This window comes from Microtus pennsylvanicus, chromosome 1, assembly GCF_037038515.1.
Source record: "Microtus pennsylvanicus isolate mMicPen1 chromosome 1, mMicPen1.hap1, whole genome shotgun sequence".
In the NCBI taxonomy this organism is placed as follows: Eukaryota; Metazoa; Chordata; class Mammalia; order Rodentia; family Cricetidae; genus Microtus; species Microtus pennsylvanicus.
The window spans coordinates 30,615,441-30,633,218 of record NC_134579.1 but is presented as its reverse complement, the minus strand read 5'-3'; the positions used below and the strand labels follow the sequence as shown (position 1 = coordinate 30,633,218).

Below are 17,778 nucleotides of genomic sequence, written 5' to 3'. Positions count from 1 at the left end.
CGGCCTAAGAAGTTTGGAGGTAGTGCCAGGGCTGGGGTGCCTCCAACAACTGACTGCCTACATCAGAGCCCCCAACTATCTGGGCACCTCAGCACCCTTCACCCAGGACCAAGCACCCGGTAAGTAGATACTCAATATAGATTCTCTGTAGCTGCAAGGCCACAGAGACCCAGAAGGATATTAAGGGAAAGGAATCTGGAGAGGTTTTGAGCCATCTCTGAGGTGACTGTGTTTGCCGCTGTTTAACGGAGTGTTTGTCCAGTGTTCCCCGGGTCTGTTCTCTTGATTCTCCTACAGACTGTCTGACAGCCCTGAGCCCACCCGCTGGATTCAACGTGCTCCCTGCCCTTGGTGCTGGGTGCAGGGTGGGCTGGGTGACCTCGGGGACCTGGACTGGTGAATGTAGGCGGAGCAGGGCCGGAGCGCTCCCCCACCCCCACCCCGGGCTCTCGAGGCTCCGCCCGCACCAAACAGCACCGCACAACGAGCCTAGGGCTCCACTAGAGGAGCCCAACCTCAGGACGCGCCAAGAACCCCGCTGCACACCGGGCTCCCTCTGCTTCCAACTCGGTAAGTCCGGGGCTGCTGCCCCTGGAACAGATGCCCTCCTGGGACCATGTCTCAGTCTTGGCCTACAGATGCCCCTCATACTAGGGCATTCAGCCCCTAGCCAAACCCCTGTCAGCCTGTCTTCACTTCCAGGGAAGTCATAGGAAAACATTTTGCTTTTATTAACTCATAGGCATTCTCGGAGAAAATTTGGAAAATATTTAAAGCATCAAAAGAAAATTAAAACCACACCCCATTGCTCAGCCTCAGAGAGCCCCTATCCTCAGCTCAGCAATAGAAGGCACAGCAGCCACAACGGGACTGATTTCATTTTTATCACCTTACTCGTGTATTGATTTTGATCAGGAAGGCTCCTGGGGTTTGGCCTTTTTCCCACGGGAAAGGCACAGGACTTGGAGAACATGACTAATATCAGATCATGATGGCAGAGGGAATGGTAACGTTCTAGAAGAAAGCTGGTTGACAGCCCAGCTGTGTGCCTGATCCCTACCCCACTCCACTGAGATCAAGAGGGCTCTCTGGGCCATTTAGGGCATCCCGCCCTGGGCTGTTCAGATGTCTCTGCACCGGTAGGTCACTTCAGCACAGGAAGCACTGGCCATCCCCATGGAGGAAGACTAACTGTAGCTGCCCTGTGTGGCCAGGGAGATGGGCCCTTTGCTGAGTTCACAGGCACTGCTTGAATTCTTGGGGGTAGTGGGAATTTCAGGCAGTCAACTGGGGCCAAAACTTCTGCCTGGGCTTTTCCAGCAAGTGAGGAAGGAACCCCAAATTCCCAAGGAAACAGCCCAGACATCACCCCGCAGGGTTTGCCTGTGATAGTGGATTGGGAATGAACCCCAAATACAAAAGCTGACGGACCTCAGAGAGATTCACACAGGTCATCGACATCTCTGGGGTGAGCAGACTCTTGTGTGGTCTCTTGCTGGGGGTCAGATGGAACTCGAGGCAGTCATGCATTCATGCATGCATGCCTGCTTCTGATGAACGATTACTGCATTCCCACCAGACACAGCCTCGGTTCCAGCTGTTCTGGAGAGAATGAAAACTGCAGACGCAAAGATCCCTGCTCTCAAACCTTGCCGTTTGGTAGCCTTAAATCTCTCTGGAGATAGGGTGAGTTTCAGATCCATATATAGCAATATAGACAATGAAAATTGTATCATGCAAAAGATTTATTAAAAATAAACAAAACAATATAAACTTTAGCAGGAGAACATTCTGCATTTCCGGGGCTTTCCTGCAGTCATCTCACAGAAGACTCCCAGAATGCAATGCGCTTTCTTTCCTATTTACTCTCTCACTGCAGTGGTGTCGAGTCTGACCCTGAGCTCACGTTTACACAGCAAGTCTTTCTTGAAGTAATCTAAGAGCCGGAGTGGGGAACAGAAGTAGATAATAGTCTACAGACTTGGGAGGTTCCTGGAAGGAAAAGTCCAGACTTGCCAACACTCCAGTCGTAGGAGAGAGACTGGCATCACGAGCGGCCAGCACAGGGAGACCGGGTGGGGTTTTCACAGTCTGCCGTTCCATCTAGCCTTTGAAGAACCTGTAGCACATGACCACAGAGACGGTCTGCACATGCTCCTGAAAAGAGCAGGGGCAAAGGTCATGGCAGGGTCATTTGATGTTGCTTACAACCCTGTGTGTACAACCCTGTGGTGTGTGCACGTAGACAGGGTAGAGTTCCCCATCCCAAGCTTTCAAATGGGGAAACTGAGGCTTCTTGGGTTGACTTGACTTGCTGAAGGTACCGTTCCTACCGCCTTCCTTATAAACGACTTCAGTTGTCTTTCGTTCTTTATCCAAAATTCTCACAGCCCTCCTTTGTTGAACCTTCTATGCCTGCATTTCCATTTCCATACCTCCATGTCTGTCACCTGCGGAGAGGTCTGGGGATACCAGGGGAATAGAACCAGATTCAGAGACTGCAGTCTGCACGCAGCCAGGAGATGGCAGAGTAGCTTTCCCGTTAGCGGTTCTGGGTCTCCATACTCTGGCCTAATTCCTTGAGAAGCCCTGTCGGCCTCAGTCCCCAGAGGAGAAATGGAAGACCAAGGCAAGGCCAGCTTGCTGCCTGGAGAGTCTGGAGGCCCCTTACTAAGGGATAAACGTTGCATGTGTGTTTCCAGAATTTGGAGGTAGGGTTGAAACAAAGGCACAAGCAATAGACAGTTGCATCCAGTGACAACTGGTGTAAATTCTAGGCTCAGCCAAGGTCACGCTCATCCAAGTCAGGCCTATCTAGAATTGCTTTTGCTCACAGTCTGTTTCTGAACACATAAGGCCCAATGCCTCGGAGATTCAACCCCTGCATCTCGCTTAAGGAGTGCTCTTTCGAGGAAATGCTCCAGGAATCCTGTCAGTGAGAACAAGAAGGCCCCCACTCCACTGAGACAAGGAGCGATTAGGGGAGGCTCTTTGGTTCACCCAAACCTGAGAGGGGCAGGAGCCAGACCCCAGCTCTGGCCATGACTCCCAGCTCCCCCGTCTATCCTGGAACCTAAAGTGTTAGAAGAAAGCCCTGCCAGGTGAGCAAAACCCAAGTCCTCTGAATGTTGACAGTGTTGGGAAAGCCTTTGTTTCGGTGCTGATAGGTAACCTAATAAGAGCACAGGGAGCAGGGTGGGGCAGGAATGCAGAGGGGCACACTGGGGGTCACACAGGCTCCACTCACAGCCACAGCCGTTCAGTCCTGCTCAGCCTCCCAAGGCCTGAGTCCTGAGCGACTTCCAGCAGACCTGCAGCTCCGTGCCTGAGCTTTTGAGGAAAAAACACACTTGCACTATTCTGCCTGGGACCATGCCCCGTCTCAAGCCCAAGATCTGTGGAAATGTATAGAAATCCCAGTCAGTGCCTGGGTGAGAATATTCCACCCAACCTGAGCCCATGGTTGGTTATGGCTGAAGCTGTGGGTTCGAGGGTCTTACTGTTGCTGCCTTGCCAGCCTGGACCCACGTCAGTGACTCAGACCAATGGCTCTCTCAGGACAGAGTGTCCGTGGAGAACTGAGAGGGGACCAACCTCTAATAGTTCAGGGAATGTTAAAACCAGTCCTCACATGTGAGACCCAACTGACCCGGGAAGTGGCTGGTTCCAACTCCTATCTACAAGGCCCTAGAAACTCCCTTTGCTGTACTGATAAGATGGGAACTGGTAGCTAAAGAATTATGCTTCATGTGTTTTGATAGGAGAGATAACCCTGGGGTTATCATTTCTGCACTGTGGGGCTCAGATTTCTGCAAATTAAAATGAATGGATCAGTTGCTCTCCCAGCCGTCTGAGTCCCACAGTCTTGACACCAGGGCCGCCGGGCCATGGGGGCTCTGCCACTGTCATGCACGTGAACTTGGGGATCTGACATAAGTTCCCAATGGCAGACTGGACCCTGTGTCATTTCTGCCAGGACTGTCACAAGGCCACTGACAAACTCATTTGAAGTCTCTGTATACGAAATGCCATAGTGAACTGTCTGCAGGCTTTGTGGGGTGCAGAGAACATTTAGCAAAAGCAAGGCACGTAAAGTATGTAACGATACCTGTAAACTGTAGAGCTGTTATCTGAAAGGCAGGTGCTTCTGTTGGATTTCTGGCCGAGCATAAAGCTAGTCATGGTGCAAGATGCCAGGGCGAGCCAGCACAAGCATCATGAAAGCGATGCTTGCTGGAGAAGCATGCAAGACCGAGAAAGATCTGGAAAACAGAAAGTTGAGAACATTTGACCATAAAGCCATGCTCTATATCTCAGACAGTTAATTCTGCCAGGTGTTCTGTAGAAAACATCAGTCCGTTTCCTGCGTTTCCACTGCGCAGCCTAGATGGTGCAAACCTGACCGTTAGTGCCACTCAGGGGTAGAGAACACTATGACAAAAGGCACCTAGGCTCAGTAACACGAGGAATTCATTCCCAGCTGGGTGTGTAGCTCATTTGGGAGAGCGTTTTATTAGTGTGTGAAGACCTGGTCCTCAGCAGGTGTGAGCTAGGCGTGGTGATATAATAGAGTCCCAGCGTTGGAGAGGTGGAGGCAAGACCTGCGGGAATGCAAGGTCATCCTCCTTGCATAGTAAGTTCAAGGCCAGTATGGACTACAGGAGACACACACAAGAGGACAGTTCCTTCTTCCTGTTCTGGAGGCTGAAAGGCTGAAGCCAAAGGCACACACCTAACAAGAACCTTCTTCCCGTACCATCCCATAGTGGAATAGGGATGAAAGAGAGTGGGGTGAGCAGCCCCAACTCATCCTAACCACCATTTAAAGGCCACACTTCTCAGCGCGGTTTCATTGAGAATTCTCTCCAGCACCCGATTTGGGGACACATTCAAACCATAGCAGGAAGCTTTTTAAAAGTCCGGTGTCGGGCAGGAGCAACATCATTAACATCTCTGCGGTGGGATCCAGGAGTCATTATTTTCTAAGTGCTTCACTGACAGTCTCAAAGTGAAGAGCCTGGTGCCCAGAGCAGTAGCTTGAGCTCTGAGAACTGAAAAAGACACCTGACATGCAAATTCCCAGTCTGCACCTAAGTCTTAGGAGACCCTGGAGGCAGAGCTCAGCGAGCTGCAGCTCAGGTGCTTCTCTGGCTAAAGGAGGACCTTAAAGTAGAGGGAGGGCAGTGTGAGCCCAGGGGTTTGAAACAGATGTCCAGGCCTGTTTCTTCTGGCCATGGTAATTTCCACCTGGTTTTAAGAAACGGGACTTTTTTAGCAAACCCACAAATATAAATTAAATACAGAATTGACTCTGAAATTAGTTTAATGTGTAGAGTTATTGATTCTAAACCAATTAACCTTTGGGTCCCCCAGTGCTGCCTGCCATCTCCCACATATCACTGCTCTGTGAGAACTCTCTCATAGCAATTGGTAGCAGGTCAGTGTGGTCGCGCCGGGATTTGGGAAATAGAATCTCCAAAAGAGCAGCTCAATGCCTGCTCTTCTCTGGGGAAGGGGCCCTAGATTCCCTAAATGGTTTTTCCTCTTTTAGGAAGAAACCACTGAGCTGTGAGTTTTGATCTGTTTCTAGATGACTCCTGCCTGTCCCCCTGCTCAGAAAGGGACTAGATTTTTCCTTCGTTGAGGAATCAGTAGTTTGATGTCTCTTCAACCTTCTCCACCCCAACAGGCCTCTGCACATAACTCAGTCGGCTAGCAATCATGAAAGCTCTTTCCAGGAAGTAGGGGGGGAAAGCCACAGTCGTCAACCATGGCAAAATGAAACCTACGCCTGAAGCCACAGACTCTTAGAGTGCTACTTCTAGGTGAGGCCGAATGACCTCCTTGTGTCAGTCACTTCCAGGACTGTGACAGACACTGAGAAAGCACTCTGGACGGACTGGTCTTCACTCATACTCTCAGAGATTTCAATCTGTGGTTCTGAGCTGTGGTGAGACTGGAGCAGCACACGGCAAAGCAGGTCTGCTCACCTGTTGCAGCCAGGAAGCAGCAAGCAGTATCAGGAAGGGACCAAGGGGAATGCAGACCCTTCAAAGGCAGCGACAACCCATGTTCTTCAACTCAGCCTCAGCTCCAAAGGTCCTACTGCCTCTGTTAGTCTATTAAAATTCTGAATCCATTTATGGATCTAACCATTGACTAAGTCAAAGCCCGCATGAGCTAATCAGTTTTGGAAGTGTCCTCACAGACACAGCCAGAAGTGTGTTTTACCAATATCATTAGGTGTCTCTCAATCCGGTCAAGTTGACCGTCAAGACCAACCATTCACACCCATGCTCAGGACCACGAAATGCCAATCCAGCACTGGCCACGTTCCATGCTTGCTCCAACAGCTTGAAAACATCAATGTTGAGTTTTTCCATCTTTCAAAGAGGAAAAGGCATGCCCAGGAGAAGCTGGGGACATTTCTAGAATCGTGTGTCCAGGAAATTGCAAAGACAGAATCCAAAGCTGGAGGTGGGACCCCAAAGTCTGAGCAGAGTAGGTTTGGGTAGTAGCTGCTTTCCTACTTGAAAAGGGAGTTAACTGAAGCTCTGAGGCTAGCCTGATGGCCTCTTTTAATTAGAATAAGCAGGCTTTAAAGTGCCAGGCCCCGTTTGTGGGATGGTAGTAAGTTTTGAAGATATCAGCTCAAGAAATGTTTCTGGGTAGCTCTTTTGCTGCTGTGGGCCACGCCTTAGCTCAGCTGGTGGAGATGGAGTTGGGAGGGGATGAAGCTGGCAGGGGCATCAATCGATGCTAACCCAGTCCTACATACCAAAGAAGGCTTCAGAATGGAGGTGAGAGCTGAGCTGAATTGGAGAGCGTTAGTTGCACTACTAAGGGGTTTCACTGGCCAGGTACTCATAGCATCACTGTGGAGCTGAAGTCTGAACAGGGTGGAGTCTGGGACAGGGGAAGCAACGGAGGAACAAAGCAGGGATCTGTAAACTCAGAGCCCATCCATAGCTGTCCTCTGCTCACAGGAAGCAGAGTGAAACGGAAGTGGGCGGGACTATAAGCCCTCCAGCCCACTCCAAGTGCTGTGCTTCCTCTACCACACTTTCACCTCCTAAAAGTCCCACAGCTTCCCACAAGGGTGCTCCAAGCCCAGGACCAGTGCTCAAATACATGAACCCGTGGGGTAGATCCCCACCCATTACCACAGCCACCAAGAACTGGTGCAGGAATGTAGAATTCATTTTCGGGGTCATAGAGACAGAATGAGGCTGCATCTCGCTTTTGTTTATTATTTATTTTTTATTTTTGAGATAGGATTTCACCAGCCCTGGCTGGCCTGCAACTCATTCTGGAGACGCAAACTCATAGGGATCCTCCTGCCTTTGCATTTATTTATTTATTTATTTATTTATTTATTTATTTATTTAGTTTTTCGAGACAGGGTTTCTCTGTGGCTTTGGAGCCTGTCCTGGAACTCGCTCTTGTAGACCAGGCTGGTCTCGAACTCACAGAGATCTGCCTGCCTCTGCCTCCCGAGTGCTGGGATTAAAGGTGTGCGCCACCATCGCCCAGCCTGCCTTTGCATTTTTAAAAGCTTTTTAAAAGTACATTTATTAATCTGCTTATTTATTTGTTTGTGTACATGTATGTGTGTTTGGAGGGGACACACACGAGAAGGCTAGAGGACAGTTTGTGGGAATCAACTCTCTCTGTATATGATGTGGGTCCCAGGGATGGAATTATGACCAGCACTTTCACCCAGTGAGCTACTTTGCCAGGCTTCTGCTTTGTTTATGGAGTGGACAGCAGAGTGTCCATCTCTGTGGGGAGTGGGCAGAGAAAGGAGTGTCTGATACGGACATAGGTGGAATGTAAGGAACTGCACATGCATGCAGCATATGAATGGGCCATAAAGACAGCAGTCAGGGAAAAGGGAAAGACCCGGTGACACACATGACCCCATATCACTTATGACACAGTACCGTGTGTTGGTGAAACTCATTCCAATGGCTGCCTACCAGAGAGCTGAGGGGACCGTGAGCAGAACTGCAATGACTCAAACGTCAGTTGACCAAGAGAGGCCAGTAAGACTCTCATGGTATATACAATAGGTATCTGCCCACTCCCCAATGGGATACACCACGGAAGGGTGTCTGCCCACTCCCTGATGGTATACACCACAGAAGGATAGCTGTCCACTCCCTAATGGTATATACACCACGGAAGGATGTCTGTCCGAATCCTGATGTACACACCACGGAAGGATGGCCGTCCACTCCCCCTGTCACCTGAGACTCTAAAGAACTATTAGCATGGCTAGGAGGTGGCTGGTTCATATTATTTGATTTCAAGTTGCATTTTCCTTTCAGGAATTTTGCTCTGCATCCGAGAAAAACTTGAAGCCCAAGATGTTCCTGTCTAACACCACGACTGTGATGCCCTTCCTGACCACGTTGTGGCAGGAGACTGCCGAACAGGGCAGCAATGTGTCGGGGCTGGCTCGCAGGTCTCAGCTCCGAGAGGACAGCAAGCTGGAAGCTCTCTACATCCTCATGGTGCTGGGTTTCTTTGGCTTCTTCACCCTGGGCATCATGCTGAGTTACATCCGCTCCAAGAAGCTGGAGCACTCGCACGACCCATTCAACGTGTACATTGAGTCGGACGCCTGGCAGGAGAAAGACAAAGCGTTCTTCCAGGCCCGTGTTCTGGAGAGCTTCAGAGCCTGCTATGTCATTGAAAACCAGGTGGCTGTAGAACAGCCTGCCACACACCTTCCTGAACTGAAGCCTTTGTCGTGAACCCCATAGCTCATTATGCATAGACAAGCCCTACATGTGACAATCTCATCTTTCTGGTTACATGCCTGTCATAGTCTTTATTGTAGGGGTACCATCAGAGTTTTTGATATTGAGGGTTGAGGAATGAATTGATAACACTAGTTTCCTAAAATCATGTTCCTTCTCTAGTAGATGATCAATTAATTTTGCAGCACCTACCCTTCTCTTTTTAAATCTAGCAGAGACCCAACAATGTGACCTCTGAGAATGCAAGCCGAGTTTCCCCAAATCTCCCGACATTAGCAGGGTCACATGACTGAGTTCTGGTCAGAGACTTGGACACGATGAGTCCAGTTCATAAGTAGCCTTTGAAAAGGAAAGGGCATGTCCTCCATCTTCCTTGTCCCCCACAGGACATTGACACACTTGAGGCGGCTCTGATAGAAACAGCAATCCACTCTGAGTGGTGCAGACGGCGCAGACCCCTCACCTTCGTGCACTGCCCACTGCTTAGAAAGAGTTTTCCCCACAGCTCCTGCAGCCACTGCTTTTTGGTCTCTGCTAACGTCACAGAATTGGTATCCAAACACAGTGTCACCCCTATCCATGTCTCTTTGTTCACAACTGTGACTCTATCCTCTTTCTGTCTCCCCCTCCTCCCTTACCACACACCCCTCTTGCATTCCTTATACATACAAACGCACACAGACACAGACACACAAACGCATGCATCCCTCACAGTTCACACACACACACACACACACACACACACACACACACACACACACACCTCATAGTTCAATCTGGATAGAAACTGTCTCTCAGAGGGTTGAGACAGAGTAGGAAAATGACCCCTTCAGAACAGGTACCCTGAGCAAGGTGTGCAGGAGGGAAAGTGGCCACCCCAGCCATCCCAAAGGGTGCAGGGCAGGTGTGTTTGTGGGCACTGGCAACACATGGGACTGATGTGGCAGGGTCCTTGAGGCGACAGGTTTAACTTGCTGGATGAATTTTGTTCCTAAAAGGCACACTGAGGTTTCTGCCCCCCAGCACTAGCGAATGCTACCTTGTTTGGAAACAGGGTCTTGTCCAACCATCGGTTTCAATGAGCAACTGAAGCGGGTCCTACTCTAGTAGGGCTCAAACCCTTATGAGAAGAGGGACACTTGACACACAAGGAGAACACTATGAGATGCCAGAAACAAAGATAAAAGCCAAAAAGAGCTAAAAATGGATGGCCACTGGACTCTGGACAGAAACAAGGAACAATTTTCCTTGTGAGTTTTCAAGGACACTAGGACCTCCTGGGCCTTCGTTTCAGACTCCTGCCTGGAGAACATAGGACAATGCCCGTCTGTTGCTTGGTAGACTTTGATAAAGCAGTCTAGCCAGCTAATGCAGTATCTGCCCCTCCCACTCCAACCAGAAGGAGCTAGGAGAGTGGAGAGGTGAGGGGTGGCGCCAGGGTTGCTGTTCACAGCAGACAGGCGAAGACATCTCAGGCCACCTGCCCTGTGAGCACGGGAGCCAGCGCTCTGAGTGCCAGCCTTCTCCAGCTGCCACCTGGGATACAAGGAGCTTTTGTACCATGACACCTTGAAAGCTCACTCACAGAGGTGACTGGAGTTTGAACTCCAGAACCCACGGTGTATGGAAAGAAAGTTGTCCTCTAACTTCCACACGGTGCACAGTGCATACACAGACACACACAATCATACACATATAAAACAATAATAATAAAGGTTTAAACACACATTCTAATGAAAAGCATCCCTGACGCAGCGTGGACTGTCCTCCAGTAGACACATTTAGTGCTTACAGCTCTCACTTCCCATAAAGCAGTGATTGCCGTGGGGGGCTGGGGCGGGGGCCTCTCTGCATCAGAATCCTGACATGGATTAGCCTTTGAATTGCTACTGTCCTCGAATAATTATTTGGGTCCCAGAGTCCTTTGAATTCTAATGAATGCTCTACTCCTCCCCTCTCCAAGATGCTCCTGGACACTTTTCCTGCGGTCTTGAGAGTTCCTTGTGCCACTGGAACTCAGCTGTGGCTGCTGCGTGATTCCTGCTGCCCAGACTGGAGGGAAGATTTGGAGAAGGCCCAGAGTACTTGTGACTAGCTTGTGACACAGTGACCTTGATATTCCTGGCACACAGACCTCCTGTCACCAGCTCCTTTCCCCACAGGAATTCCTGGGCCTTTTAAGGCAGAGAGGTCCCCAGGCCTTGGAGCTATCTGCCCTTGGAGACTGGGCCTCATGCACGCTGCCCGACTGCAGAGGCCTTATCTCCCTTCCGCTCCTCTGGCCCCTGCATTGGAGAGGCAGAAGGGAGGAGGCAAGTAAGAATGAACTGAGCCTCAAAATGTTATCTGCTTGGTGTACTGTAACATCTGACTGATTGCACACACATAGAGGGAGGGCCAGGCTGGGCCAGGGACCATTCTCAGCCTTCAGAGATTCTCAGCCATTATTTTTCACACACTATTTTTGCTGTATTATTAACAGTTTTTAAATTAAAGCATTTTAAACACGAACCTGTATTGTCTTTTTTGAAAAACAAGATTTGTTCTAGTTTTGTGCCTGATTGTTTGTCTGTCTGTCTGTAAGTGTACTTGGTGCCTGTGGAGGTCGGGAGAGAGTGTCAGATCGCCTGAAGTTATGAATGGCTCAAAATTGCCATATGGGTGCTGGGAACTGAACCCAGGTACCCCACTGAGGAATCCATGCTCGTAAGTTAGGCCACCTCACCATGCCAAGGGGAGCTGTTCTCAGGTCTGCCACCTTGCCATGCCCAGGGGAGTTGAATTCACATCACTGTGCTACTTTTGGAAGAGGAGCAGATGTCTGAGGGGCTTCCTAGGCAGCCCCAGCAGCTTGGAGAAGGAGTACGGGCTGCCTGGGGAAAGTCAAGTCAGCCATTAAGGCACAGTGTGTCAAGGCGGAGAGTCACAGACCCTATGCTTAAAAGTGAGGGAACATCCTCAGAGAGGACATCAGTCACCCGTCGAGCTGACACCAGTGAGGGAAGAGGATCTTCAACTGAGAAACTGCCCCTCCAGATGGACCTATAGGCAAGCTGCAAGGCACAGCACGGAGGGCCCAGGCCACGGTGCACGGTGCCACCACAGGGGACAGGTGGTCCTGTGTTGTAGACTAAAACAGGCTAAGGAGCCACGGGAAGCCAGCCAGCTGTTTCCTCCATGGCGTCTGCTTCAGTTTCTGCCTCCAGGTTCCTGCCCTGCCTGAGGTCCTGCCTTGGGTTCCCTTGGTGATGAGCTGCAATTGGGACAGGTAAGGGAAATAAACCTTTTGTTTCCTAAGTCACCTTTGGTTTTGGTCACAGCAACAGAAACCAAACCAAAAAACACCTTGTAGAGGGGCAGGGTGTTGACACTTGGCGTCAGCAAACGTGGAAAACAGGCAGGAGGATGATGGGATTCCAGACATCTTCTGTAAGAGATGTCTCTTGATTTTCATATGTCAGCACTAATTTAACTGTTAAGTACTAATTACTATGACTTTATTTTATTGGGGTGTGTGTGTGTGTGTGTGTGTGTGTGAGAGAGAGAGAGAGAGAGAAGGAGGGAGGGAGGGAGGGAGGGAGGGAGGGAGGGAGGGAGGAGAGAGAGGGTGGGGAAGAGAGTGCACACAGGTCAGGGCAATGCCAAGTGTCTACCTCAATCACTTTCCCATCCCATTTTCTTTTTTTAAACATGAATCTTTATTTATTATTTATACAGTGTTCTGCATGCATGTGTGTGTGGACGGCAGAAGAGGAGACCAGGTCTCATTATTAGATGGCTGGGAACCACCATGTGGTTTCTAAGACTTGAACTCAGGACCTCTGGAGGAGCAGCTAGTGTTTTTAACCTCTGAGCCATCTCTCCAGACCACCATCTTATTTTCTCTTAAGTTAAAGATTTATTTTTCATGTGTATATGTGTGCACGAAGTTCGTGAAGTGCCTGAGGAAGACGGGAAGAGGGCATCAGGTCTCTGGAACTAGAGTTACAGGCAGCTGGGAGTCTGTCTGATCATCCCTTTCCCACACCTTCCCCAGCCTGACCTGCCCGCCTAGACCAATAGCACCACCCCCAGCACAGCCAACCAGCCAGATCTGCACACATCCGGCACACCAGTCCTGTCCCCTCTGTCCCCCTGATTTCATTCCACCTATGACATTTTCAACCTGTTGGCCAACTCACCCGTGCATCCTCTCTTCCACCCTAACCTGCTCTGTCCGTGCCAGACAGCACTCATGTACAGATCTCACTGATGCCAAGGAGAAATACCCAGAAGGACTCCAAAACACTGACTTAAAAAAAAAACCATAAATCTCATTAAAGAATTCAAGCAGTTTAAAGAAGAAACAATGAAACAGCTAATGAGATTAAGAAAAGAGTTTAGATTAATAATCAAGGAATAAATAAATAAGCAATGAAAATAAATAAGAAATGAAAAGTTTAAAAAAAAACTACAGGAAAAGGACATACAGGAAATGTGGAAGGGCTGGAGAGATGGCTCAGAGGTTAAGAGCACTGGTTGCTCTTCCAGAGGTCCTGAGTTCAATTCCCAGCAACCACATGGTGGCTCACAGCCATCTATGAGATCTGGTGCCCTCTTCTGGTGGGCAGGCACACATGCAGACAGAACATTGTATACATAATAAATAAATTTTTTTAAAAAGAAAAAGAAATGTGGAATACCATGATAAACATGGATGAGGGGTAGAATCTCAAGTCAATGGCAGAGACCAGATCCTCAACAAGATAACAGAACTACCCCAAACTAGGAAAGACGTATCCCTACAAATACAAGAAGCATGCAGAACACAAAATAGACAAGACCAGAAAAGAAAACCTCTACAGTATGTCAGAGTGAAAATACTAAGTAGACAGTGAAAGTATACTGAGAGCTGTGAAAGGAAAAACAATGAACAACTTGCAAATTGTGCACAAAGGAAAATCCATCAGCATGATGGCTGATTTCTCATTGGAAACTTGGAAAATGCACTCCAAGTCCTAAAAGATCACAAAGGCCAACCTAGACTAATATATCCAGCAAAACTATCTGCCATATATATATTCAGCAAAACTATCTGATATATAAAATCATAGTTGGAGAAAGAAAAACTTTCCATGACATAAACAGCCTTAAAAAACGATAGCTCAGCAGTGAAGAGCACTGACTTCTCCTGTAGAGCGCCTGAGTTCAGTCCCTGCACCCATGCCAGGTGGCCCACACAGCTGTAACTGCGGTTCCCGGAAGCTCTGAGGCCTGGCGCCCTCTTTCTGAACTCCGCAGGCACCTGTATTTTGCGAACATCCCACTTACACAGACACACGCATATTCTAAACTGTGCCTAAACGAAGCCTTCCTCCCTCGAGCTGCCTCTCGTAAGGAGTCTGGTCTCAGCAATGAGAACGGTGCTGATGGGATTGCGAGGTACCCTAGGTTTGTGCTCAGCCCCAGAACACACCTCTCAGGAAGCACGTTGATTTGGACACGGTTTCCCTCCAAGGCTGGAAGCAGCTTCGTCCTCAGTGTGGTGGCACTGAGCTGCTAGAACCTTTAATAGGTGGGACCTACTGAGAGGTGGTTAGACTGCTGGGGTAGTGTCCTTGGGAGGGATTAGTGCAGTTCTCTGAGGACTAGGGTCATTATAAAGAGTAAGGGTGTGTGTGTGTGGAGGAATGGCTCATGCTGCTCTTATAAAGAACCTGGGCTTGGTTCCCATGGTCCACATAGTGATTCACAATTTCTGTAAATTCTAGTTTGGAGGTTTGATGTCCTCTTTTGGTCTTTGTAGGCACCAGGCACATATGTAATACATATACACATATTCAGGCAAAACACTCATTCACTAAAATAATTTTTAAAAAAGAAGTAAGACCTGCCCCTCCCTACTCTCTGTCATCCCATCTTGCCATGCGATCTCTCCCTTCTTCATGTACATCTGCCATGAGACAGCCCCGGTGGCCTAACTGGAGGCCGAGGTGATGGGGAGCCGTAGTCAGCCCCAGGGGCCCTAAAGGGAAGCCGAGATGATGGGGAGCCTGACCTTAGGCTGTTAGCACCCAACGTTGTGAGTCAAATGAGTTGTAAGAGTGGAAAACAGACACAGAAAAGATAAACGAGAGGGGACCCTGCCTAGGCATGGTAACAAAAACAGGTAATTTCCCCAGGATGGCCCTGGCCCAGGGAACTCCAAGTTTTCCTGATGAAATGCTGTATTGGGCTGCGCTCACTCAGTACTTTGAGAACAGCTGGCTCACCTGACTGTCACACTCACCACCATAGGGACAGACATCACAGCTCTGACTGCGTTCCTTATACTGGAGACAAAGCTTTGGAAGTCTAGCCTGGAACCTTAGATGACCCCGTAAGGCGGATGAAGACTCAGAGCCTCCCATTCCAGGGCTGACGTGGAGGCATCAAACACCCAGTGTGAACAAGCCCCGTCTTCCCTCATCTGGCCTGCAGCACCTTGGCCTGGCAAAGAGCGTGGCTTTAAACTTCCCTAGAGGAGACATGCGTTCAGTGGGCTCTGAAGGGCCTCATGGAAGTACGCTAGACACTAGCAGGGGTGTCTGAGGCTTAGTGGGGTTCAAGGAGGCACCCCAGGCCTCTGGCTGCTTAAAGAAGAAAGCCAGAAGCCCAAGGTTGTGCTCTGCTTTCTTCGGGCAGTCTTTGCCCTCCTGGCTGCTTCATTACAGCAAGGGCTCCTGGCAGCGGAAGAGAGGGACAAGATGGCGCTTACTAGGGAACCCACCGCTAGTCACAAAAGCAAAACCTCAGTGAGCTCTGGCGAGGAGGAGAAAGGCTCAAAGCTGATGCTTTTATTTTCCTATACATAATTGTTAACGAGATATTGTTTAGTACTTCCTATTTATTTGGGGTTAGGAGGGGGAACAGGGCATAGGGTGAGGACACACAGCACACAATACACCTGTGTAAGCAAAAAATATTTTGTCCCTTGCAACTTAGCTCTTTGTGATTTAGTCTTCTATTATGTTTCTCTTTTTTCTTTTATTTTTATACAATTTAATTTTATCATTTCTTTTCCCTCCTCCAATTCCTCCTGGATTCACACCGCCTCTCTACCCAACTAACTTTATGCTCTTTCTCTCTCAAAAAAAAAAATCCATGCACACATACACATTGATGGGGAACCTCAGCCAATCACATTCAGTTTTGGGCATGTTCCCCTTGGGCCAAAATAAACATATAAAAACATCCATGTGCGTTTGTTTCCCTCTCTTTGTTTTCCTGCGCTCTGCTGGAACCCTGGCTTTGTAAGTTCCCCTTCTTCCCTTTATTAAAGCCGAATATTTTATATTAAAGCTAGTCTAGTTAATTCTAATTGCCGGCCATTTACACCCCTTCAACACACACCCAAAGAAACAAACAAACAAAGTCCTGTGGAGTCCGTTCTGTGTTGACCAACTACCCTGGGTGTGGGGCCTGCCATAGAGTGTGACTGATTTAACCAACGACAAAGCTTTGAAGAAAACTGCTTTTCCCCTTCCCAGCAGACAGCTTCTTGGTTAGGGGTGGGACTTTGTGTCTCTGTCCCTTCTCTGTGCTGGGATTTTGTTTTTTAATGACCTGGCCAACTCTAAGGGAACTTTTAGGTTTATACTATAGATGATTTTAGTGGCCCCTTACTCCTCTGTTCCCCCATGCCCTGTCCCCCTCCTGCCCCTTAGTCATCTGTCTCCCCCCCATGCCCTGTTCCCCCTTCCCACCCCTTAGTCCTCTGTCCCCAGCCCCATGCCCTGTTCCTCCTTTGCCCCTTAGTCCTCTGTCCCCAGCCCCATGCCCTGTTCCTCCTTTGCCCCTTTAGTCCTCTGGTCCCTGGACAGCTTTGCAGCTTGCTCAAGTACACAGGCAGTCTTCCGTATCCAGGAACCACGAGGAACCTACAATACTGTGTTTCTGGGGCTGATTTGATACCGTTACCTCAGTTGCATCCATTTTCCTGGAAACGACTTAACTTTTCCCTGGAATCTGGATGTGGGGGCCCCTGGGAATACTATCGTAATTCAACAATCCCAACAAGTCCATCTCCTGAATACATAGGCCGGGGTGGGGGTGGGGGCTACCGTGAGTCCTCATCAGTAGGTGACTCTTGATGGGAGCAAATGGGACATAACACTAAGTCAGGCTAAAAGAAAGAAGCAAAAGCCTGGCGGGCATGAGGACCCAGGACATGCGCACACACTCTGCATTGATTGATAGGGTTGGCTCTTTCTTGTGTATGTAGCTATTGGATGCATAAAATGGATCAAAATTGGAAAGGAGAGCTCTGGTCCCATGTTTTCTTGAGGTCAGGAAGGTAGTGGACACATACCACATAGATTTCAAAAAAAAAAAAAACGTACGATGAATTGGGCTTCTGGGTGCGGCTGCCCCCTGGTGGTAATTTTGAGGATATTTCTCTAAGCACAGAGACCCTGCCTGAGCTCCATCATGGTGTATTCTGAGAGCCTTTAACACTGTTGGGAGGCTGAAATTCTGATCAACCAACAGTGCTTGGGAGATGGCACTGATGTCCCGAAAGACACACCTTCTCCAGCTGTGATGGGGACAAGCCCTCTGTGCAGGGACCTTAGGGTCATAGCTCAGGTTCTGGGAAAGTTGCAGAGATCTCTTTGCTGAAACCTCAGCCCTTTCTCATTTCAGCGATGACTTCATCATTCTTCCAAGTCCCAGGAAAATAACCTCCTTCCCAGGTGAAGGGACCTTTCAGCCAGCAAGGACCATCGGTGTTCTGCATGGAGAGAGACCCCATGGCTGCACTGCTCTGCAGAGAGACCCCACGGCTGCAGTCTCTGCAGAGAGACCCCACGGCTGCAGTCTCTGCAGAGAGACCCCACGGCTGCAGTCTCTGCAGAGAGACCCCACAGCTGCAGTCTCTGCAGAGAGACCCCACGGCTGCAGTCTCTGCAGAGAGACCCCACAGCTGCAGTCTCTGCAGAGAGACCCCACAGCTGCAGTCTCTGCAGAGAGACCCCACAGCTGCAGTCTCTGCAGA

The 17,778-nt window shown here is 49.3% G+C and overlaps 1 protein-coding gene across 1 annotated transcript; it reads left to right on the top strand.

The window, feature by feature from the left end:
- The first annotated feature begins 495 nt into the window (after positions 1-495).
- Positions 496-9,183, top strand: Kcne1 (potassium voltage-gated channel subfamily E regulatory subunit 1). The gene is made up of 2 exons (XM_075954393.1): positions 496-570; positions 8,331-9,183. Exon 2 carries the CDS (start codon positions 8,370-8,372, stop codon positions 8,757-8,759), a length of 390 nt encoding a protein of 129 aa, XP_075810508.1. The 5' UTR covers positions 496-570; positions 8,331-8,369; the 3' UTR covers positions 8,760-9,183.
- Positions 9,184-17,778: the final 8,595 nt, after the last annotated feature.